Genomic DNA, 24,653 nt, shown 5'->3' on the forward strand with positions numbered 1-24,653 from the left:
TTTTGTCTGGAAAAATTCATTATGCCATATATGTGTTTCAGTTGAATTCATTATTGATTTTATACCAGTTATGTGCACTGATGTGTTGTTTTCTTTGGACTAATAATTGTCGTTCGCCACCCAAATTAATTGAAATTGTTTGTTGTAAAATTTTCATGGTCTGCAGCTGAGTTAAATGAATTCTTTGGGTTGTGGTTTTATATTACTTATTGTCTAACTTTAACTACATGTTCAGCAGGGTTTATAATGAATATTTGTGAATTATATCCATCGACGAAGAGCGCCATTGGGCAATTTCAGTTAGGTGGTAAGCGCCCGTTGCTAGGAATTGTTCCCACTCCCAGGTAATACTCCGACACCATCTTTACTATTTCTCAAACAACAGAAACCCAAAGTCAAATTACCACTGCTTCTATTTATATTAGTTATATTAGTCTTAAGGTGCACCCCCTATTAAAGATGATTGTTTCGTTGAAATCTTGTAAGAAAATTGCGGAAAGAAAACATAAGTACTAGAGCAATACTTAAATTATCTTAAAAATATAAAAAGGAAAAGGCATCTCTTAGAAAGGGACAGAGGGAGTATCTTCTAAGCTGTTGATGAACCTTTTGATCTCATTGAGTACTCCTTTATAAGCTTTGAGAAGAATGAATCCTCGTGTTCCAGTAGTCTAGCTGGCATGTCGTATTCGGCTATCCTTCCTGCTCAACACGAACATAATTTTAGTTTTTAGTGTTGTATAAGCTTGTAACTTATAGCTTATTCTTTTTGCTTTTACCTTCACTAAGGACGAGAACAAGATCACTGTCTATGATTGTATGGATTCTGTGAGCTATACTGACAACTGTACGATTTTCAAACTCCTGGCTGATGACCTTCTGTATAATTTCATCTGTAGCTGAATCAATAGATGCGGTTGCTTCATCTAGAACAAGAATGCTGCTTTTCTTCAATAATGCCCTCCCAAGACAGAATAACTGCCTCTGACCTACGCTCCAATTCTCTCCATTGTCCGCCACTACAAAAATTGTTTTGTTAGTAACCAAAGTTTAGAAAGAAATCTTTGTTTCGTAGTCGTAGTAACTAGTCTGACCTGTTGAATCCAACTTCCCTTCCTTATTGCGTACAAGATCACCTAATTGACATTTATGCAGAGCCTAGAAAAAGTTGAGTTATTCATCAGTAACTTTCGTAATACTTAAGTTGAGTTATTATTTGATATGAATGATAACAATCAACAACCTCCCATATTTCTTTGTCGGAGAATTGTGCTAGTGGATCGAGGTTTGCTCTGACTGTTCCCTCAAACATTGTTGGGTCTTGAGGTATGATGCTGAGTCTGGATCTCAAGTCATGTAGACCAATGTTGCAAATATTAATGTCATCAATTAAAATGCATCCATCTCTAGGTTCTACTGTCCTAAAGAGAGCCTGTATGAGAGTGGATTTGCCGCTTCCTGTCCTTCCTACAACACCAACTTTCTTTCTTCCCGGAATCTTGCAGTTTATGTTTTTGAGGATAGACGGAAGATGTTCAGCATAACGAACCTGTTTAAGAAAAATAAAAATAAATGTCGTACAAGCATTAAATTATCTTTATTCTCATCTCCAATTAAATAAAACCATTGTTTTTCAAACATGACTGGATATTTTATTTTAGTGGACGTCACTCACCTCCAGGTTTTTGAAGCAAATTTCTCCAAACTCAGGCCAGTTGCTTGGAGGTCTACATTCTTCAATCACCAAAGGGGCTTCACTAGTAAGTTTCGAATACTGTAAAATTCTTTCTACTGAGATCATTTTATTCTGTGCATTGCATAAGTGCCATATAACACATGCTTGAAGTATATTCAGATGCAGTCCATATGTCACAGCTAGCCCTGCAATACCTGTAAAATGCCTCAATTTTCAATCAGCTCTTTTCATATCGTCTCTTTCTTTCTTTCTTTGTATTTACATACAAAGTAACTTTCTCTGAAGACTGTCCAACAGACTGTTCTGTTACTAACAAAATTACAATTCAGAAAAAAATAATACTTATATTATGTCGGTAGTTTAGAAACTGATATGAGAACAATACATATGGTAATTATACTTACTTGGGTTGAGAATCCCTTCAGGGAGGCTTACGAGTATCACTAATGAGAATGCAAACACCAGATTTGACAATATGTTCAGTCTAAAGGAGAGCCATTCTATGGCTGCTTCGTTGTGGAACCATGGTCGTGATTGGTTATCTATGAGTCTGAGGTTCATTTCCATGAAGCGGTTCTCTTGGTTGTATGCCCTGATTGTTGCAACTCCTGCAAGTGATTCTGCAAAATGATGGAGTATTGGAGCTTTTTGAATTCCAGATAAGCGTGCCAGTTCTCTTGCAGTTGGTGTGTAGTATTGCTGTGGTAGGAATTCAATACTGAGATTTATAGCGTATAGTACCTAACTTTTATAAATCCTAACATCATCGGTGTATCTTAACCCGCTGTTAAATGGGTTGAATGAGCCATTTTAACGGGATAAAATACCATCTAGAGAAATAATTCCAACCATCACTTTTGACTATAACAACTAGAATACAAAGTGGGGTTTCATCTCAATGTAATTGAAAAACAACACTTTCGAAGTAAGTCTTACTTGGTACCATATGCATATTCCCATAACTGGTATGAAGATGGCAAATACTTGCCATGCTACCTGTGACATTAGTGCAACAGTCCCCAGAAGCCGGCTTATCGAGAAAGCACAAGAGCCTATCCTCTTTGCTAATTCCAAGTCTAGCACACTTTGGTCTGTAGATGCCTGTTTTTAAGATGATAAGAGTATATCAGTGCTCTGAATTTCCTCTGTATATCAACAGGAATTGCTATTTATTCATACTATATCTGTGGTTACTATTAGAGGCAGATTTAGTTAACTTCGACATGATACTTTTATATATATATGCATGCCACAAATAGAGAATCTTCTATGTTAATTTACCCGACTTAGGATCCTTCCAGTTGGGGTGGAATCGAAGAAAGACATTGGTGCCCTGAACACACTGTGAAGCATGCTCCTGAAGAGTTTTTGTGATGTCTGAATGCCGGCTGTTGCCACTAGCAACTGACGGGACAATATACAGATTGCACTTGCTAGTCCAATAAGTAAGTAAACGAGGAACATGATGTTCATCTCGACAACTGGCTTGGAATTCGTTGTAACTGGAGAAGCCCATGCTATCCAATAATTACTCCCCATCTGTAACGCATCGAAACTTATTTGAGCTAAGATAATTACTGGAACCAGAGCCCCACCCCACAGCATTGTCAGGTACGTCCAATAAACCTCCTTACCGATGCTTCCATTTTCTCTTTCTTCTTTTTGAGTCAATCTCCCTCTTTTCTCTATTGTCTCTAGTGAGAGATTATCCTCTTTACCCTTTGGTTGTTCATTTATTGTGGTATGAATGTCATTTTCAACTGAAGCGTGCACCTTTTCCAACGTTCTTCTTGAGTTTTCGACATTCAGGATTGTTTTTAAGGCTTTGCTGTGTGCACCAACCAACAGTTCAAATCCTATATTCTGTTTAAGAAGTTCTTCGATCCGTCCAGCTTGTATGATTTTTCCTTCTTGCATCATCTGTTAAAGAGATGGATAAAAAAAAGGTCGTTATGTTGTACATACTTCCCAATTTTAGTACCACAATACAAGACCCTTCCATTTTTGTTTTTATCGGTAAAGAATTTGGTGCTGGCGAGTTTGCAGTTTTCTTACCAGAGTTAGGTCAGCCGCCGGAAGAAACTCTACCTGGTTGGTTACATAAATTATAGTCTTGTCTTTAAGGATTCCCATCAGACATTCCTGCACCAAAGTTATACATACAAAATAAAAAGCCTAATGATTCAAAACTTTTTGCATTGCTTAGTTAACAAATGCTATTCACGTTTAGATTGGATCGTATAGGAAGAAAATATAACCTCAAAAAGTTGACTTCCTGTATGAGCATCTACAGCGCTAAATGGGTCATCGAGAATATATGTGTCAGCATCCTGGTATGCAGCTCGTGCAAGTTGTATCCTTTGTTTCTGACCTCCACTCATATTAATCCCTCTTTCTCCTATCTCTGTCAGGTCTCCAGCTTGGAAGAGCTCTAAATCCTTCGTCAGTGCACATGCTCTTATTGTTCTCTCGTATCTGACTTTATCATAAGGATTCCCAAAGAGAATGTTATCTCTTACACTTCCAGTAAATATCCACGGGGACTGAGGAACATATGCCTTTGTCCCACTAATTTTCACTTCTCCCGAAATCTTTGGTATCTCTCCAAGTATGCAAGAGAGTAAACTAGACTTCCCTGACCCAACAGTCCCACAAATTGCAACTTTCATCCCTCTCTTAACTTTTAGTTGTATTCGGCTGAGGGTTGGGGAATGTGATTTTACATCCCAATTGAAAATCCCATTTTCAATCTCGATTTCCACTTCTGATGTTTTTGGAACAAAAATGACTGCATCATCTTGTATTTCATCTTCTTGGAGGTAAGCTTCAATCCTATCTACTGAAACTTTAGCTTGTGCAATAACAGAGAGCGAATCTGGTAAAGTGAACATTGAATCTTGTAACATTCTGAAGGTTGCCAATGCAGATAAGACTTTCCCAGCTGTTAGTGGAATCCCCAGTAAGATGCATGATCCAAAGGTCACTGCAGAGATAAATGTGGGGGATGTCATGAAGATAAAACCCCAGAGTGCTGATAAATGTAATGACTTCCATAACCAGCTGTACTCGATTTTTCTCAAGTTTTCAAGCTTTAGGATATATTTCATGTCCCATGCTTGAAGTTTGAGAGTCTTCATGTTTCGAAGAATTTCTGATGTAGCCTTCATTCTTTCGTCCTTCGCTTCCATGATCCTTGACTGCAACCGTTTCTGGATTCTTTGAAGAGGTATAGTGCATAACATCACCATTAATGTTGCGGCTAATCCTGCATATGAGCTAAGACCCAAATTCAAATATAGGATACAGGTGGCTAGTGAAATTTGGATCGGCAGCATCCCGATTATATTCATGTACCAGATGAATTCCGTAATTCTCTGAATATCTACACTCATTAGATTAATAATCTCTCCGCTAGTGTGGCTTTGCCTGGACTGATTTGACAGATGAAGACCCTTCTTATATATGTGGGTTATAAGGACTCCTTTCAGATTCATGCCTAGTTGGCGAGCCCCGAAAACCCATTGCCTATCTGCAATCACTTCAACCGTTTTGGCACTTATGAATGCTAGTACAATAATATAACCAGTCTTTAAGCTGTAGTGTTTCTTCTGAGTTAAAAAGGCCACAAAGTCATTGATCAAGTATGGACCAACATATGATGCTCCAGCATTGATTACTGCGAAAAATGCGTTAATTGCTGCTTTTTTCCTGATGAACAGAAAGATAGCCATGTAAATTGATGGACTCCTGGTGTTTTTTGTCTCCTTGACTTGTTTTAGAATGTTGTTAAATGAATGGGAGAGGAATTCAGCAGAGTCCTTGATGTGGATGCCTGGGACATCTTCTTGTTCGAGTGGTTTCTTGTACCCAACTTTGAATAATGGACTAAGCCAAGAGAAAGTGATGAGTTGGAGAAGTGTAGCTCTTTGATAAGGTGATTCCTTTTCCTTCTTTCCATCAGAATGATTTTCAAGTTTGTTCAGTAGTGACTCTGTGGTGCTATTGGTGATGAAGCTAATGCCAGTTGCCCCGTTAATTGAAATTCCTACCAAGTATGTTGAGGAAATTAAGCTGACGAAGTTGACGTAATACACTATGGTTAGGGATCTATGGTTTGTGTGAATATAACTTGTATAAAGAGTTGTATGGACAATAGATAATATGAAGCTTAAGATCCACCAGACTCTTAGAACCCTTGGTAGCTTCAAGGACCTTGAGTGACGAAGATTCAAAACCAGAAGTAATGTGATTAGGCATGATATCTCTAACAGAATTTCTTTACAGAGAACTGAGTTTTTCGATTTGCAGAGGGCGTCGTATCCGTTTAAAATCATCCAAAGCATCAAGATATGAGTTCCTGCTATTAAAACAGAACAAACTAACGCAGATTGTAGACAAAGCCAAGTCTGATGCTGCTGGGGTATTTTCCTACACTTCCTCTATACTTCGTGATCCATGTGCACATCTTTTCTTCATGAAGCAGATCAAAATGCTTCCTAGAACCCCTAGTTGGACTAATATGCTGACTTCTTCCCAAAAACATGGTGTGCCTAACTGGAACCCAACGCTCCAGCCTGCAGCAGATTCAAGAAAAAATAAAGATTATGGTTTAGTGCCTTGTAAACCTTACCATGTCTAGGTATGACTTTTCTGCATTTTTATCTTACAACGGGTCTTTATGTGAAGTGGATTTGTTTTAGCTATAACTATAAGGTTTTACAGTGCGAACAATCATATGCATGTTTCCACGGATATAATTAGTTATGAGCTGTTTGCATTATAATGGCAGGTAAAAAGCTTCATCAAAGATATATGCGTGCATTACAGTGAAGTAGGAATGCAGGAGTCAGAAATTACTTGATAAACTGTAGCTTGAATCAAACATGTCTTGTGAACAATCAGCTTCCTTCTTAGAACCTGCAGCCAAGTATCACCAAAGCAATGGCCGTTGCAGAACTCCGAGAATGAGTTTTACCAAAGTGTTGATAGAACTTAGTTGCAGAACTCCAAGAATATATTCTAGCGAAGGATCAATAGTTCAGGTAGGAGATGAGAGTGAATCGGAAAATGTGTTTGAGTCTTCGAAGTCCTGAGACTCAGTAGGGAACCAATGCATTTGTCTAAAATTGGAGGTAGAAAATTACAATTAACTTCATTCTATTGGATTTCACATGCATTAGTAAATAAAGCCAAAAGAAGGCAGCATATAAAATGAGGATTATAATAAGGATTTATTATTGGATGCACTTATTCTTATTTTTAAGCATTTATTCTTGTCTCTTTATTCGTATTCTTAAGCATTTGTTCTTATAACATGGGGATTATAATTGCAGAATTGGATGCATTTTTTTTTTGAAGCAGAATCGGATGCATTTATTTTTTATTATGTTCTTACAAAATGGGGATTATAATTGCAGAATTGGATACATTTATTTTTATTCTATAAGCATATTTCACATGCATTAGTAGATAAAGCCAAGAAGAAAAAGAATTTGTTCACATATCTGCGCCTTGGGGGACTCATGCGCCTAGGGCGCTTAGGCGAGCTAGGCAACATAGAAAACTGATTGCTTGCTCCATGACCTCACATCTTTTTATTTTATTTTTCAAGTTCACTATAACAAGAACGAGTCGATATAATTAATCAACTACGACAAGTTTATTGTACTCCTATCCAGAGATTGCCTTTTCCATTACACTTAAAGGTGTAAATTTGCAAAAATCAGAATCCTCCAGAAACACTTTCAGCATATTCTTCGAAAACCCACTAACCATTGCCACACCCTCTGGTTGACTCAAAACTGGAGTTGCTTTAGATTCACGCAGGTTCCAGAACACAATTTCGGGCACATTCATGTATCCATTTTCTCGGAACTTATTCTGTATCACCTGATAATCCGTCTCCCATTCCTTAGCTACGTCAATGCTCTGCTGAAACGTATGACTGCAAGGGGTATGATACAGGAAACTGTCGGATCATGATCTTTTCTTGTATTAGCCTGCTCTGATACCATATTAAAGTCTGCGGGCATCCAACTCAAAACCAATTGGCAATGAGTGGAAAAGCCCTAATAGATTATAAACCGCAGGATCTTAAATAACCCAACCATGTGGGATTAATAATCTCAACAAAACTTCAGGTAATTCCAAAGCATTGCGGAGGGGGACTAAGACTTCTTTCCTAAGTCACGTATTCTGTAAGCATAATGTGCTTCATCAATGTTTTCATACTCTTGATACGCTTCACGAGGGAAAATTCTTCTTGCAATGCTTTCACACAACAGTGTCGCTTGATCATAACACAGATATAGAGACGGACACCACTTTGCAGCAAAACGAATCCCATAAGAATTACCAGCATTCAGAATTTTCAAATCTGCAACTAAATATTCAGCAAATACTTGAGAGATCTGGTCATGCACCAATCTATAATCTTCATCCCCGTTGTACCTCTCGATTACTCTTAGCGCCTTCTTGATTCCCCTTTCATTTCGTAACATTCTCATTTTTCTTTCACCATCTCACCTCTTTTCATGTCTTCTTGTATCCTTTCTTCTCGTGGTGTTTTCTGTATAAAAACCATTCCTCTCCTTTTAGGTTTTAAAAGTGCATCACATCTTTTGCTTCGTAACCCAAATCTTTTTCTCCTCCTCTTCCTGACCTTGTTCGGTTATTCTGAGAAGAATCTCTGGTAAATCTTTGAAGTAACCAAATTCCGCAAATGACTTGACATTAGCAGCTAAGGTTTTAGGGTGATGCTTATAAAGCCACAATGCCGATGCATAAAAACCCTGTTTATCTGATTTTCCAGTCCCTCTGACACCTCTCAAGTTGCATATCAACTTCAGTGTTTTTAATGAGTCATAATCCCAAGCCAATTCTAGCCTTTTGATCACACATTCAGATGGTGTGTCTGGAACAACATGGAAGAAGAAATCAAGCAATGGGTTTCCACTAGATAAGTAAGTGGGCGAGCCATTCTCTGTATATCCTTTTAAGGAAGTACTTCGTTTCAGTGGTTTGTTGAAATTTTAATCAACAGATCCATGAAAGGACATGCAGGTGTTGGATAACTTGGACTACTTGATGGAGTTGTTGTTGGAGGTGGTTTTTGTGGTGGTTGTGGTTGTGGAACAAAAGGGGTTTCATGAATTTCAGGAGGGCCAATGAGTTGAAATACTGATGAAGACAACTTTGGTAATGCACGTATGAGGCCAAGGCGATGAGAAGACAGCACAAGATGAGGATGATGGCATTTTCAGGTATTGGCACAACAAGATAATTGATTATAAACACCCAAGCTAATTACGCTCGGATTGCAAGTTTGTTATACGATGTGGCTGGAGTACTGAATGTTGCTCCGATTAAATCAATAGGACATGACGCCATGCACTTTTGCACAACTGCATGAACGTACACTTATACAGTTCAGTAATCATATCTACTACTACGACTCAACTAGAACCCTTGTCTGACATGATTTGTTCAGGCAATGGTTGTACTTCAAAGTTAGGTATAAGTTTCTGTAAAAGATCAAATACTAAGAGCAGGCAAATTTGGCAACTTATGCAAAACTGATGTAAGGTTTTCAAATTGGTTCAACTCCTCTATATAATCAACAACCACAGAAACAAATATATGTATGGTATAATCGAAGCTGAATTCAATTAGAAGAACAAGAAACCCACAAAAAATCAATTCAGAATCGTTGGGTTTCAATAATTTCATGAAAAAAAAACCCCACAAAAAATCAATTTAAATTTCATTAACATATTTGATGGATGTAAAGAGATGTTGCCTTTATGGCTTTAAGATGATAGAAAATCGCCTCCAAGTTGAATTCAGATGAAGATTCACACCAAGTTACCTTGTAAATTTCCGAAAAATTAACATCGGATAGCTTCAACTATGGAACAACAAAACAAATACAAAATCATTACCCAATACAAAAACAACTTACTGCTAAATCTGGCCGGCTTTGCCTCCAACGGCCTAAAAGTACATTTGCACATGAGCCTGTCAGGACCCAGAAAATGTGCTTCATTGTCTTCTTGAGTTTAATGTTTATTCAATAACTCAGTAGAAAATGAACCGAGCAATGAGGTATTAAAATATGAGGGTTACCGGTTTAAATCCAAGTCCATATAATCATGTGTCATAATGTGATTTGGTGCATATTTAAACAGTTGTCCAAAGAAAATTCATGGGATTCTTCTCGGAATTTTCCACCATAAGGTAGAACGAACTAAGCACATCACGATCGATGCCAAAAGTGGACTCCAATTCCTAGTTAACATTCGGTGTCTCCTAGGTATACAGTGTACGACCAAATAGTTGTTGATATAAATAAACAAACGACACATGTTTCCATAGCCCACCCGACAAGGTCGTGTAATTAAACCAAAGTACTTAAATTCAAATTTTACTGTCTCCGTGATAAAGTTATTGCAAAATCACCGCAAGATTTTCTGTCGTGAGATTTTCGTGAGAAATGTCCATCGGTCTAGAATTATTCCATGCTCCAACGGTCTAAAAGTAATGTTACATTTTCCCGTTGGACTAAAGTGTTAGAGGCCTAAAGTGTGTCATGCTGCCATGATTATAAACGGCATAGCACGTTAAAATCTGGGCACATCACGATATAACATGCGATAAAGTACGACACGACACTACATGGGATAAAGCACATCACGCATAGAAACTCACCGAGATCACCATGATTCTGTTGAGATGCAATCGAGATCTTACCGAGACAAGATTAACATATGGTTTTCTTTTCTTTTAAGCCAAACCGAAAGAAGCAATTCATTCTTTCGTCCTTCGCTTCCATGATCCTTGACTGCAACCGTTTCTGGATTCTTTGAAGAGGTATAGTGCATAACATCACCATTAATGTTGCGGCTAATCCTGCATATGAGCTAAGACCCAAATTCAAATATAGGATACAGGTGGCTAGTGAAATTTGGATCGGCAGCATCCCGATTATATTCATGTACCAGATGAATTCCGTAATTCTCTGAATATCTACACTCATTAGATTAATAATCTCTCCGCTAGTGTGGCTTTGCCTGGACTGATTTGACAGATGAAGACCCTTCTTATATATGTGGGTTATAAGGACTCCTTTCAGATTCATGCCTAGTTGGCGAGCCCCGAAAACCCATTGCCTATCTGCAATCACTTCAACCGTTTTGGCACTTATGAATGCTAGTACAATAATATAACCAGTCTTTAAGCTGTAGTGTTTCTTCTGAGTTAAAAAGGCCACAAAGTCATTGATCAAGTATGGACCAACATATGATGCTCCAGCATTGATTACTGCGAAAAATGCGTTAATTGCTGCTTTTTTCCTGATGAACAGAAAGATAGCCATGTAAATTGATGGACTCCTGGTGTTTTTTGTCTCCTTGACTTGTTTTAGAATGTTGTTAAATGAATGGGAGAGGAATTCAGCAGAGTCCTTGATGTGGATGCCTGGGACATCTTCTTGTTCGAGTGGTTTCTTGTACCCAACTTTGAATAATGGACTAAGCCAAGAGAAAGTGATGAGTTGGAGAAGTGTAGCTCTTTGATAAGGTGATTCCTTTTCCTTCTTTCCATCAGAATGATTTTCAAGTTTGTTCAGTAGTGACTCTGTGGTGCTATTGGTGATGAAGCTAATGCCAGTTGCCCCGTTAATTGAAATTCCTACCAAGTATGTTGAGGAAATTAAGCTGACGAAGTTGACGTAATACACTATGGTTAGGGATCTATGGTTTGTGTGAATATAACTTGTATAAAGAGTTGTATGGACAATAGATAATATGAAGCTTAAGATCCACCAGACTCTTAGAACCCTTGGTAGCTTCAAGGACCTTGAGTGACGAAGATTCAAAACCAGAAGTAATGTGATTAGGCATGATATCTCTAACAGAATTTCTTTACAGAGAACTGAGTTTTTCGATTTGCAGAGGGCGTCGTATCCGTTTAAAATCATCCAAAGCATCAAGATATGAGTTCCTGCTATTAAAACAGAACAAACTAACGCAGATTTGTAGACAAAGCCAAGTCTGATGCTGCTGGGGTATTTTCCTACACCTTCCTCTATACTTCGTGATCCATGTGCACATCTTTTCTTCATGAAGCAGATCAAAATGCTTCCTAGAACCCCTAGTTGGACTAATATGCTGACTTCTTCCCAAAAACATGGTGTGCCTAACTGGAACCCAACGCTCCAGCCTGCAGCAGATTCAAGAAAAAATAAAGATTATGGTTTAGTGCCTTGTAAACCTTACCATGTCTAGGTATGACTTTTCTGCATTTTTATCTTACAACGGGTCTTTATGTGAAGTGGATTTGTTTTAGCTATAACTATAAGGTTTTACAGTGCGAACAATCATATGCATGTTTCCACGGATATAATTAGTTATGAGCTGTTTGCATTATAATGGCAGGTAAAAAGCTTCATCAAAGATATATGCGTGCATTACAGTGAAGTAGAGAATGCAGGAGTCAGAAATTACTTGATAAACTGTAGCTTGAATCAAACATGTCTTGTGAACCAATCAGCTTCCCTTCTTAGAACCTGCAGCCAAGTATCACCAAAGCAATGGCCGTTGCAGAACTCCGAGAATGAGTTTTACCAAAGTGTTGATAGAACTTAGTTGCAGAACTCCAAGAATATATTCTAGCGAAGGATCAATAGTTCAGGTAGGAGATGAGAGTGAATCGGAAAATGTGTTTTGAGTCTTCGAAGTCCTGAGACTCAGTAGGGAACCAATGCATTTGTCTAAAATTGGAGGTAGAAAATTACAATTAACTTCATTCTATTGGATTTCACATGCATTAGTAAATAAAGCCAAAAGAAGGCAGCATATAAAATGAGGATTATAATAAGGATTTATTCTTGGATGCACTTATTCTTATTTTTAAGCATTTATTCTTGTCTCTTTATTCGTATTCTTAAGCATTTGTTCTTATAACATGGGGATTATAATTGCAGAATTGGATGCATTTTTTTTTTGAAGCAGAATCGGATGCATTTATTTTTTATTATGTTCTTACAAAATGGGGATTATAATTGCAGAATTGGATACATTTATTTTTATTCTATAAGCATATTTCACATGCATTAGTAGATAAAGCCAAGAAGAAAAAGAAATTTGTTCACATATCTGCGCCTTGGGGGACTCATGCGCCTAGGGCGCTTAGGCGAGCTAGGCAACATAGAAAACTGATTGCTTGCTCCATGACCTCACATCTTTTTATTTTATTTTTCAAGTTCACTATAACAAGAACGAGTCGATATAATTAATCAACTACGACAAGTTTATTGTACTCCTATCCAGAGATTGCCTTTTCCATTACACTTAAAGGTGTAAATTTGCAAAAATCAGAATCCTCCAGAAACACTTTCAGCATATTCTTCGAAAACCCACTAACCATTGCCACACCCTCTGGTTGACTCAAAACTGGAGTTGCTTTAGATTCACGCAGGTTCCAGAACACAATTTCGGGCACATTCATGTATCCATTTTCTCGGAACTTATTCTGTATCACCTGATAATCCGTCTCCCATTCCTTAGCTACGTCAATGCTCTGCTGAAACGTATGACTGCAAGGGGTATGATACAGGAAACTGTCGGATCATGATCTTTTCTTGTATTAGCCTGCTCTGATACCATATTAAAGTCTGCGGGCATCCAACTCAAAACCAATTGGCAATGAGTGGAAAAGCCCTAATAGATTATAAACCGCAGGATCTTAAATAACCCAACCATGTGGGATTAATAATCTCAACAAAACTTCAGGTAATTCCAAAGCATTGCGGAGGGGGACTAAGACTTCTTTCCTAAGTCACGTATTCTGTAAGCATAATGTGCTTCATCAATGTTTTCATACTCTTGATACGCTTCACGAGGGAAAATTCTTCTTGCAATGCTTTCACACAACAGTGTCGCTTGATCATAACACAGATATAGAGACGGACACCACTTTGCAGCAAAACGAATCCCATAAGAATTACCAGCATTCAGAATTTTCAAATCTGCAACTAAATATTCAGCAAATACTTGAGAGATCTGGTCATGCACCAATCTATAATCTTCATCCCCGTTGTACCTCTCGATTACTCTTAGCGCCTTCTTGATTCCCCTTTCATTTCGTAACATTCTCATTTTTTCTTTCACCATCTCACCTCTTTTCATGTCTTCTTGTATCCTTTCTTCTCGTGGTGTTTTCTGTATAAAAACCATTTCCTCTTTCCAGGTTTTAAAAGTGCATCACATCTTTTGCTTCGTAACCCAAATCTTTTTCTCCTCCTCTTCCTGACCTTGTTCGGTTATTCTGAGAAGAATCTCTGGTAAATCTTTGAAGTAACCAAATTCCGCAAATGACTTGACATTAGCAGCTAAGGTTTTAGGGTGATGCTTATAAAGCCACAATGCCGATGCATAAAAACCCTGTTTATCTGATTTTCCAGTCCCTCTGACACCTCTCAAGTTGCATATCAACTTCAGTGTTTTTAATGAGTCATAATCCCAAGCCAATTCTAGCCTTTTGATCACACATTCAGATGGTGTGTCTGGAACAACATGGAAGAAGAAATCAAGCAATGGGTTTCCACTAGATAAGTAAGTGGGCGAGCCATTCTCTGTATATCCTTTTAAGGAAGTACTTCGTTTCAGTGGTTTGTTGAAATTTTTAATCAACAGATCCATGAAAGGACATGCAGGTGTTGGATAACTTGGACTACTTGATGGAGTTGTTGTTGGAGGTGGTTTTTGTGGTGGTTGTGGTTGTGGAACAAAAGGGGTTTCATGAATTTCAGGAGGGCCAATGAGTTGAAATACTGATGAAGACAACTTTGGTAATGCACGTATGAGGCCAAGGCGATGATGAAGAACAGCACAAGATGAGGATGATGGCATTTTCAGGTATTGGCACAACAAGATAATTGATTATAAACACCCAAGCTAATTACGCTCGGATTGCAAGTTTGTTATACGATGTGGCTGGAGTACTGAATGTTGCTCCGATTAAATCAATAGGACATGACGCCATGCACTTTTGCACAACTGCATGAACGTACACTTATACAGTTCAGTAATCATATTCTACGACTCAACTAGAACCCTTGTCTGACATGATTTGTTCAGGCAATGGTTGTACTTCAAAGTTAGGTATAAGTTTCTGTAAAAGATCAAATACTAAGAGCAGGCAAATTTGGCAACTTATGCAAAACTGATGTAAGGTTTTCAAATTGGTTCAACTCCTCTATATGATAATCAACAACCACAGAAACAAATATATGTATGGTATAATCGAAGCTGAATTCAATTAGAAGAACAAGAAACCCACAAAAAATCAATTCAGAATCGTTGGGTTTCAATAATTTCATGAAAAAAAAACCCCACAAAAAATCAATTTAAATTTCATTAACATATTTGATGGATGTAAAGAGATGTTGCCTTTATGGCTTTAAGATGATAGAAAATCGCCTCCAAGTTGAATTCAGATGAAGATTCACACCAAGTTACCTTGTAAATTTCCGAAAAATTAACATCGGATAGCTTCAACTATGGAACAACAAAACAAATACAAAATCATTACCCAATACAAAAACAACTTACTGCTAAATCTGGCCGGCTTTGCCTCCAACGGCCTAAAAGTACATTTGCACATGAGCCTGTCAGGACCCAGAAAATGTGCTTCATTGTCTTCTTGAGTTTAATGTTTATTCAATAACTCAGTAGAAAATGAACCGAGCAATGAGGTATTAAAATATGAGGGTTACCGGTTTAAATCCAAGTCCATATAATCATGTGTCATAATGTGATTTGGTGCATATTTAAACAGTTGTCCAAAGAAAATTCATGGGATTCTTCTCGGAATTTTCCACCATAAGGTAGAACGAACTAAGCACATCACGATCGATGCCAAAAGTGGACTCCAATTCCTAGTTAACATTCGGTGTCTCCTAGGTATACAGTGTACGACCAAATAGTTGTTGATATAAATAAACAAACGACACATGTTTCCATAGCCCACCCGACAAGGTCGTGTAATTAAACCAAAGTACTTAAATTCAAATTTTACTGTCTCCGTGATAAAGTTATTGCAAAATCACCGCAAGATTTTCTGTCGTGAGATTTTCGTGAGAAATGTCCATCGGTCTAGAATTATTCCATGCTCCAACGGTCTAAAAGTAATGTTACATTTTCCCGTTGGACTAAAGTGTTAGAGGCCTAAAGTGTGTCATGCTGCCATGATTATAAAGCGGCATAGCACGTTAAAATCTGGGCACATCACGATATAACATGCGATAAAGTACGACACGACACTACATGGGATAAAGCACATCACGCATAGAAACTCACCGAGATCACCATGATTCTGTTGAGATGCAATCGAGATCTTACCGAGACAAGATTAACATATGGTTTTCTTTTCTTTTAAGCCAAACCGAAAGAAGCAATTCATTCTTTCGTCCTTCGCTTCCATGATCCTTGACTGCAACCGTTTCTGGATTCTTTGAAGAGGTATAGTGCATAACATCACCATTAATGTTGCGGCTAATCCTGCATATGAGCTAAGACCCAAATTCAAATATAGGATACAGGTGGCTAGTGAAATTTGGATCGGCAGCATCCCGATTATATTCATGTACCAGATGAATTCCGTAATTCTCTGAATATCTACACTCATTAGATTAATAATCTCTCCGCTAGTGTGGCTTTGCCTGGACTGATTTGACAGATGAAGACCCTTCTTATATATGTGGGTTATAAGGACTCCTTTCAGATTCATGCCTAGTTGGCGAGCCCCGAAAACCCATTGCCTATCTGCAATCACTTCAACCGTTTTGGCACTTATGAATGCTAGTACAATAATATAACCAGTCTTTAAGCTGTAGTGTTTCTTCTGAGTTAAAAAGGCCACAAAGTCATTGATCAAGTATGGACCAACATATGATGCTCCAGCATTGATTACTGCGAAAAATGCGTTAATTGCTGCTTTTTTCCTGATGAACAGAAAGATAGCCATGTAAATTGATGGACTCCTGGTGTTTTTTGTCTCCTTGACTTGTTTTAGAATGTTGTTAAATGAATGGGAGAGGAATTCAGCAGAGTCCTTGATGTGGATGCCTGGGACATCTTCTTGTTCGAGTGGTTTCTTGTACCCAACTTTGAATAATGGACTAAGCCAAGAGAAAGTGATGAGTTGGAGAAGTGTAGCTCTTTGATAAGGTGATTCCTTTTCCTTCTTTCCATCAGAATGATTTTCAAGTTTGTTCAGTAGTGACTCTGTGGTGCTATTGGTGATGAAGCTAATGCCAGTTGCCCCGTTAATTGAAATTCCTACCAAGTATGTTGAGGAAATTAAGCTGACGAAGTTGACGTAATACACTATGGTTAGGGATCTATGGTTTGTGTGAATATAACTTGTATAAAGAGTTGTATGGACAATAGATAATATGAAGCTTAAGATCCACCAGACTCTTAGAACCCTTGGTAGCTTCAAGGACCTTGAGTGACGAAGATTCAAAACCAGAAGTAATGTGATTAGGCATGATATCTCTAACAGAATTTCTTTACAGAGAACTGAGTTTTTCGATTTGCAGAGGGCGTCGTATCCGTTTAAAATCATCCAAAGCATCAAGATATGAGTTCCTGCTATTAAAACAGAACAAACTAACGCAGATTTGTAGACAAAGCCAAGTCTGATGCTGCTGGGGTATTTTCCTACACCTTCCTCTATACTTCGTGATCCATGTGCACATCTTTTCTTCATGAAGCAGATCAAAATGCTTCCTAGAACCCCTAGTTGGACTAATATGCTGACTTCTTCCCAAAAACATGGTGTGCCTAACTGGAACCCAACGCTCCAGCCTGCAGCAGATTCAAGAAAAAATAAAGATTATGGTTTAGTGCCTTGTAAACCTTACCATGTCTAGGTATGACTTTTCTGCATTTTTATCTTACAACGGGTCTTTATGTGAAGTGGATTTGTTTTAGCTATAACTATAAGGTTTTACAGTGCGAACAATCATATGCATGTTTCCACGGATATAATTAGTTATGAGCTGTTTGCATTATAATGGCAGGTAAAAAGCTTCATCAAAGATATATGCGTGCATTACAGTGAAGTAGAGAATGCAGGAGTCAGAAATTACTTGATAAACTGTAGCTTGAATCAAACATGTCTTGTGAACCAATCAGCTTCCCTTCTTAGAACCTGCAGCCAAGTATCACCAAAGCAATGGCCGTTGCAGAACTCCGAGAATGAGTTTTACCAAAGTGTTGATAGAACTTAGTTGCAGAACTCCAAGAATATATTCTAGCGAAGGATCAATAGTTCAGGTAGGAGATGAGAGTGAATCGGAAAATGTGTTTTGAGTCTTCGAAGTCCTGAGACTCAGTAGGGAACCAATGCATTTGTCTAAAATTGGAGGTAGAAAATTACAATTAACTTCATTCTATTGGATTTCACATGCATTAGTAAATAAAGCCAAAAGAAGGCAGCATATAAAATGAGGATTATAATAAGGATTTATTCTTGGATGCACTTATTCTTATTTTTAAGCATTTATTCTTGTCTCTTTATTCGTATTCTTAAGCATTTGTTCTTATAACATGGGGATTATAATTGCAGAATTGGATGCATTTTTTTTTTGAAGCAGAATCGGATGCATTTATTTTTTATTATGTTCTTACAAAATGGGGATTATAATTGCAGAATTGGATACATTTATTTTTATTCTATAAGCATATTTCACATGCATTAGTAGATAAAGCCAAGAAGAAAAAGAAATTTGTTCACATATCTGCGCCTTGGGGGACTCATGCGCCTAGGGCGCTTAGGCGAGCTAGGCAACATAGAAAACTGATTGCTTGCTCCATGACCTCACATCTTTTTATTTTATTTTTCAAGTTCACTATAACAAGAACGAGTCGATATAATTAATCAACTACGACAAGTTTATTGTACTCCTATCCAGAGATTGCCTTTTCCATTACACTTAAAGGTGTAAATTTGCAAAAATCAGAATCCTCCAGAAACACTTTCAGCATATTCTTCGAAAACCCACTAACCATTGCCACACCCTCTGGTTGACTCAAAACTGGAGTTGCTTTAGATTCACGCAGGTTCCAGAACACAATTTCGGGCACATTCATGTATCCATTTTCTCGGAACTTATTCTGTATCACCTGATAATCCGTCTCCCATTCCTTAGCTACGTCAATGCTCTGCTGAAACGTATGACTGCAAGGGGTATGATACAGGAAACTGTCGGATCATGATCTTTTCTTGTATTAGCCTGCTCTGATACCATATTAAAGTCTGCGGGCATCCAACTCAAAACCAATTGGCAATGAGTGGAAAAGCCCTAATAGATTATAAACCGCAGGATCTTAAATAACCCAACCATGTGGGATTAATAATCTCAACAAAACTTCAGGTAATTCCAAAGCATTGCGGAGGGGGACTAAGACTTCTTTCCTAAGTCACGTATTCTGTAAGCATAATGTGCTTCATCAATGTTTTCATACTCTTGATACGCTTCACGAGGGAAAATTCTTCTTGCAATGCTTTCACACAACAGTGTCGCTTGATCATAACACAGATATAGAGACGGACACCACTTTGCAGCAAAACGAATCCCATAAGAATTACCAGCATTCAGAATTTTCAAATCTGCAACTAAATATTCAGCAAATACTTGAGAGATCTGGTCATGCACCAATCTATAATCTTCATCCCCGTTGTACCTCTCGATTACTCTTAGCGCCTTCTTGATTCCCCTTTCATTTCGTAACATTCTCATTTTTTCTTTCACCATCTCACCTCTTTTCATGTCTTCTTGTATCCTTTCTTCTCGTGGTGTTTTCTGTATAAAAACCATTTCCTCTTTCCAGGTTTTAAAAGTGCATCACATCTTTTGCTTCGTAACCCAAATCTTTTTCTCCTCCTCTTCCTGACCTTGTTCGGTTATTCTGAGAAGAATCTCTGGTAAATCTTTGAAGTAACCAAATTCCGCAAATGACTTGACATTAGCAGCTAAGGTTTTAGGGTGATGCTTATAAAGCCACAATGCCGATGCATAAAAACCCTGTTTATCTGATTTTCCAGTCCCTCTGACACCTCTCAAGTTGCATATCAACTTCAGTGTTTTTAATGAGTCATAATCCCAAGCCAATTCTAGCCTTTTGATCACACATTCAGATGGTGTGTCTGGAACAACATGGAAGAAGAAATCAAGCAATGGGTTTCCACTAGATAAGTAAGTGGGCGAGCCATTCTCTGTATATCCTTTTAAGGAAGTACTTCGTTTCAGTGGTTTGTTGAAATTTTTAATCAACAGATCCATGAAAGGACATGCAGGTGTTGGATAACTTGGACTACTTGATGGAGTTGTTGTTGGAGGTGGTTTTTGTGGTGGTTGTGGTTGTGGAACAAAAGGGGTTTCATGAATTTCAGGAGGGCCAATGAGTTGAAATACTGATGAAGACAACTTTGGTAATGCACGTATGAGGCCAAGGCGATGATGAAGAACAGCACAAGATGAGGATGATGGCATTTTCAGGTATTGGCACAACAAGATAATTGATTATAAACACCCAAGCTAATTACGCTCGGATTGCAAGTTTGTTATACGATGTGGCTGGAGTACTGAATGTTGCTCCGATTAAATCAATAGGACATGACGCCATGCACTTTTGCACAACTGCATGAACGTACACTTATACAGTTCAGTAATCATATTCTACGACTCAACTAGAACCCTTGTCTGACATGATTTGTTCAGGCAATGGTTGTACTTCAAAGTTAGGTATAAGTTTCTGTAAAAGATCAAATACTAAGAGCAGGCAAATTTGGCAACTTATGCAAAACTGATGTAAGGTTTTCAAATTGGTTCAACTCCTCTATATGATAATCAACAACCACAGAAACAAATATATGTATGGTATAATCGAAGCTGAATTCAATTAGAAGAACAAGAAACCCACAAAAAATCAATTCAGAATCGTTGGGTTTCAATAATTTCATGAAAAAAAAACCCCACAAAAAATCAATTTAAATTTCATTAACATATTTGATGGATGTAAAGAGATGTTGCCTTTATGGCTTTAAGATGATAGAAAATCGCCTCCAAGTTGAATTCAGATGAAGATTCACACCAAGTTACCTTGTAAATTTCCGAAAAATTAACATCGGATAGCTTCAACTATGGAACAACAAAACAAATACAAAATCATTACCCAATACAAAAACAACTTACTGCTAAATCTGGCCGGCTTTGCCTCCAACGGCCTAAAAGTACATTTGCACATGAGCCTGTCAGGACCCAGAAAATGTGCTTCATTGTCTTCTTGAGTTTAATGTTTATTCAATAACTCAGTAGAAAATGAACCGAGCAATGAGGTATTAAAATATGAGGGTTACCGGTTTAAATCCAAGTCCATATAATCATGTGTCATAATGTGATTTGGTGCATATTTAAACAGTTGTCCAAAGAAAATTCATGGGATTCTTCTCGGAATTTTCCACCATAAGGTAGAACGAACTAAGCACATCACGATCGATGCCAAAAGTGGACTCCAATTCCTAGTTAACATTCGGTGTCTCCTAGGTATACAGTGTACGACCAAATAGTTGTTGATATAAATAAACAAACGACACATGTTTCCATAGCCCACCCGACAAGGTCGTGTAATTAAACCAAAGTACTTAAATTCAAATTTTACTGTCTCCGTGATAAAGTTATTGCAAAATCACCGCAAGATTTTCTGTCGTGAGATTTTCGTGAGAAATGTCCATCGGTCTAGAATTATTCCATGCTCCAACGGTCTAAAAGTAATGTTACATTTTCCCGTTGGACTAAAGTGTTAGAGGCCTAAAGTGTGTCATGCTGCCATGATTATAAAGCGGCATAGCACGTTAAAATCTGGGCACATCACGATATAACATGCGATAAAGTACGACACGACACTACATGGGATAAAGCACATCACGCATAGAAACTCACCGAGATCACCATGATTCTGTTGAGATGCAATCGAGATCTTACCGAGACAAGATTAACATATGGTTTTCTTTTCTTTTAAGCCAAACCGAAAGAAGCAATTCATTCTTTCGTCCTTCGCTTCCATGATCCTTGACTGCAACCGTTTCTGGATTCTTTGAAGAGGTATAGTGCATAACATCACCATTAATGTTGCGGCTAATCCTGCATATGAGCTAAGACCCAAATTCAAATATAGGATACAGGTGGCTAGTGAAATTTGGATCGGCAGCATCCCGATTATATTCATGTACCAGATGAATTCCGTAATTCTCTGAATATCTACACTCATTAGATTAATAATCTCTCCGCTAGTGTGGCTTTGCCTGGACTGATTTGACAGATGAAGACCCTTCTTATATATGTGGGTTATAAGGACTCCTTTCAGATTCATGCCTAGTTGGCGAGCCCCGAAAACCCATTGCCTATCTGCAATCACTTCAACCGTTTTGGCACTTATGAATGCTAGTACAATAATATAACCAGTCTTTAAGCTGTAGTGTTTCTTCTGAGTTAAAAAGGCCACAAAGTCATTGATCAAGTATGGACCAACATATGATGCTCCAGCATTGATTACTGCGAAAAATGCGTTAATTGCTGCTTTTTTCCTGATGAACAGAAAGATAGCCATGTAAATTGATGGACTCCTGGTGTTTTTTGTCTCCTTGACTTGTTTTAGAATGTTGTTAAATGAATGGGAGAGGAATTCAGCAGAGTCCTTGATGTGGATGCCTGGGACATCTTCTTGTTCGAGTGGTTTCTTGTACCCAACTTTGAATAATGGACTAAGCCAAGAGAAAGTGATGAGTTGGAGAAGTGTAGCTCTTTGATAAGGTGATTCCTTTTCCTTCTTTCCATCAGAATGATTTTCAAGTTTGTTCAGTAGTGACTCTGTGGTGCTATTGGTGATGAAGCTAATGCCAGTTGCCCCGTTAATTGAAATTCCTACCAAGTATGTTGAGGAAATTAAGCTGACGAAGTTGACGTAATACACTATGGTTAGGGATCTATGGTTTGTGTGAATATAACTTGTATAAAGAGTTGTATGGACAATAGATAATATGAAGCTTAAGATCCACCAGACTCTTAGAACCCTTGGTAGCTTCAAGGACCTTGAGTGACGAAGATTCAAAACCAGAAGTAATGTGATTAGGCATGATATCTCTAACAGAATTTCTTTACAGAGAACTGAGTTTTTCGATTTGCAGAGGGCGTCGTATCCGTTTAAAATCATCCAAAGCATCAAGATATGAGTTCCTGCTATTAAAACAGAACAAACTAACGCAGATTTGTAGACAAAGCCAAGTCTGATGCTGCTGGGGTATTTTCCTACACCTTCCTCTATACTTCGTGATCCATGTGCACATCTTTTCTTCATGAAGCAGATCAAAATGCTTCCTAGAACCCCTAGTTGGACTAATATGCTGACTTCTTCCCAAAAACATGGTGTGCCTAACTGGAACCCAACGCTCCAGCCTGCAGCAGATTCAAGAAAAAATAAAGATTATGGTTTAGTGCCTTGTAAACCTTACCATGTCTAGGTATGACTTTTCTGCATTTTTATCTTACAACGGGTCTTTATGTGAAGTGGATTTGTTTTAGCTATAACTATAAGGTTTTACAGTGCGAACAATCATATGCATGTTTCCACGGATATAATTAGTTATGAGCTGTTTGCATTATAATGGCAGGTAAAAAGCTTCATCAAAGATATATGCGTGCATTACAGTGAAGTAGAGAATGCAGGAGTCAGAAATTACTTGATAAACTGTAGCTTGAATCAAACATGTCTTGTGAACCAATCAGCTTCCCTTCTTAGAACCTGCAGCCAAGTATCACCAAAGCAATGGCCGTTGCAGAACTCCGAGAATGAGTTTTACCAAAGTGTTGATAGAACTTAGTTGCAGAACTCCAAGAATATATTCTAGCGAAGGATCAATAGTTCAGGTAGGAGATGAGAGTGAATCGGAAAATGTGTTTTGAGTCTTCGAAGTCCTGAGACTCAGTAGGGAACCAATGCATTTGTCTAAAATTGGAGGTAGAAAATTACAATTAACTTCATTCTATTGGATTTCACATGCATTAGTAAATAAAGCCAAAAGAAGGCAGCATATAAAATGAGGATTATAATAAGGATTTATTCTTGGATGCACTTATTCTTATTTTTAAGCATTTATTCTTGTCTCTTTATTCGTATTCTTAAGCATTTGTTCTTATAACATGGGGATTATAATTGCAGAATTGGATGCATTTTTTTTTTGAAGCAGAATCGGATGCATTTATTTTTTATTATGTTCTTACAAAATGGGGATTATAATTGCAGAATTGGATACATTTATTTTTATTCTATAAGCATATTTCACATGCATTAGTAGATAAAGCCAAGAAGAAAAAGAAATTTGTTCACATATCTGCGCCTTGGGGGACTCATGCGCCTAGGGCGCTTAGGCGAGCTAGGCAACATAGAAAACTGATTGCTTGCTCCATGACCTCACATCTTTTTATTTTATTTTTCAAGTTCACTATAACAAGAACGAGTCGATATAATTAATCAACTACGACAAGTTTATTGTACTCCTATCCAGAGATTGCCTTTTCCATTACACTTAAAGGTGTAAATTTGCAAAAATCAGAATCCTCCAGAAACACTTTCAGCATATTCTTCGAAAACCCACTAACCATTGCCACACCCTCTGGTTGACTCAAAACTGGAGTTGCTTTAGATTCACGCAGGTTCCAGAACACAATTTCGGGCACATTCATGTATCCATTTTCTCGGAACTTATTCTGTATCACCTGATAATCCGTCTCCCATTCCTTAGCTACGTCAATGCTCTGCTGAAACGTATGACTGCAAGGGGTATGATACAGGAAACTGTCGGATCATGATCTTTTCTTGTATTAGCCTGCTCT

At 37.9% G+C, this 24,653-nt stretch overlaps 3 protein-coding genes across 4 annotated transcripts; all 3 read right to left on the minus strand.

Moving 5' to 3' along the window:
- Window positions 1-465: 465 nt before the first annotated feature.
- Window positions 466-12,512, minus strand: LOC113328155 (putative ABC transporter C family member 15). 2 transcript variants are annotated; one of them, XM_026575240.1, is made up of 12 exons: window positions 12,199-12,512; window positions 11,262-11,914; window positions 3,955-5,637; window positions 3,752-3,838; window positions 2,978-3,616; window positions 2,633-2,797; window positions 2,101-2,395; window positions 1,676-1,890; window positions 1,244-1,549; window positions 1,095-1,158; window positions 780-1,019; window positions 466-702 (listed from the first exon to the last, which is right to left on the minus strand). In XM_026575240.1, exons 1-12 carry the CDS (start codon window positions 12,224-12,226, stop codon window positions 590-592), a joined length of 4,488 nt encoding a protein of 1,495 aa, XP_026431025.1. In that variant the 5' UTR covers window positions 12,227-12,512; the 3' UTR covers window positions 466-589. The 2 variants fall into 2 exon arrangements, with proteins under 2 accessions (XP_026431025.1, XP_026431024.1); XM_026575239.1 differs by lacking the exons at window positions 11,262-11,914; window positions 12,199-12,512 and having other exon boundaries at window positions 3,955-6,078.
- A 441-nt stretch (window positions 12,513-12,953) lies between these two features.
- On the minus strand, window positions 12,954-18,163 carry LOC113328225 (ABC transporter C family member 9-like). Its single transcript, XM_026575329.1, has 2 exons — window positions 17,850-18,163; window positions 12,954-17,565 (listed from the first exon to the last, which is right to left on the minus strand). The coding sequence occupies exons 1-2, from the start codon at window positions 17,875-17,877 to the stop codon at window positions 16,106-16,108; spliced, it is 1,488 nt and encodes a 495-aa protein (XP_026431114.1). The 5' UTR covers window positions 17,878-18,163; the 3' UTR covers window positions 12,954-16,105.
- Window positions 18,164-18,604: 441 nt separating this feature from the next.
- Window positions 18,605-23,814, minus strand: LOC113328180 (ABC transporter C family member 9-like). The gene is made up of 2 exons (XM_026575268.1): window positions 23,501-23,814; window positions 18,605-23,216 (listed from the first exon to the last, which is right to left on the minus strand). Exons 1-2 carry the CDS (start codon window positions 23,526-23,528, stop codon window positions 21,757-21,759), a joined length of 1,488 nt encoding a protein of 495 aa, XP_026431053.1. The 5' UTR covers window positions 23,529-23,814; the 3' UTR covers window positions 18,605-21,756.
- Window positions 23,815-24,653: the final 839 nt, after the last annotated feature.

The sequence above is a fragment of the Papaver somniferum genome, unplaced genomic scaffold (assembly GCF_003573695.1).
Source record: "Papaver somniferum cultivar HN1 unplaced genomic scaffold, ASM357369v1 unplaced-scaffold_107, whole genome shotgun sequence".
NCBI classification, from domain to species: domain Eukaryota; kingdom Viridiplantae; phylum Streptophyta; class Magnoliopsida; order Ranunculales; family Papaveraceae; genus Papaver; species Papaver somniferum.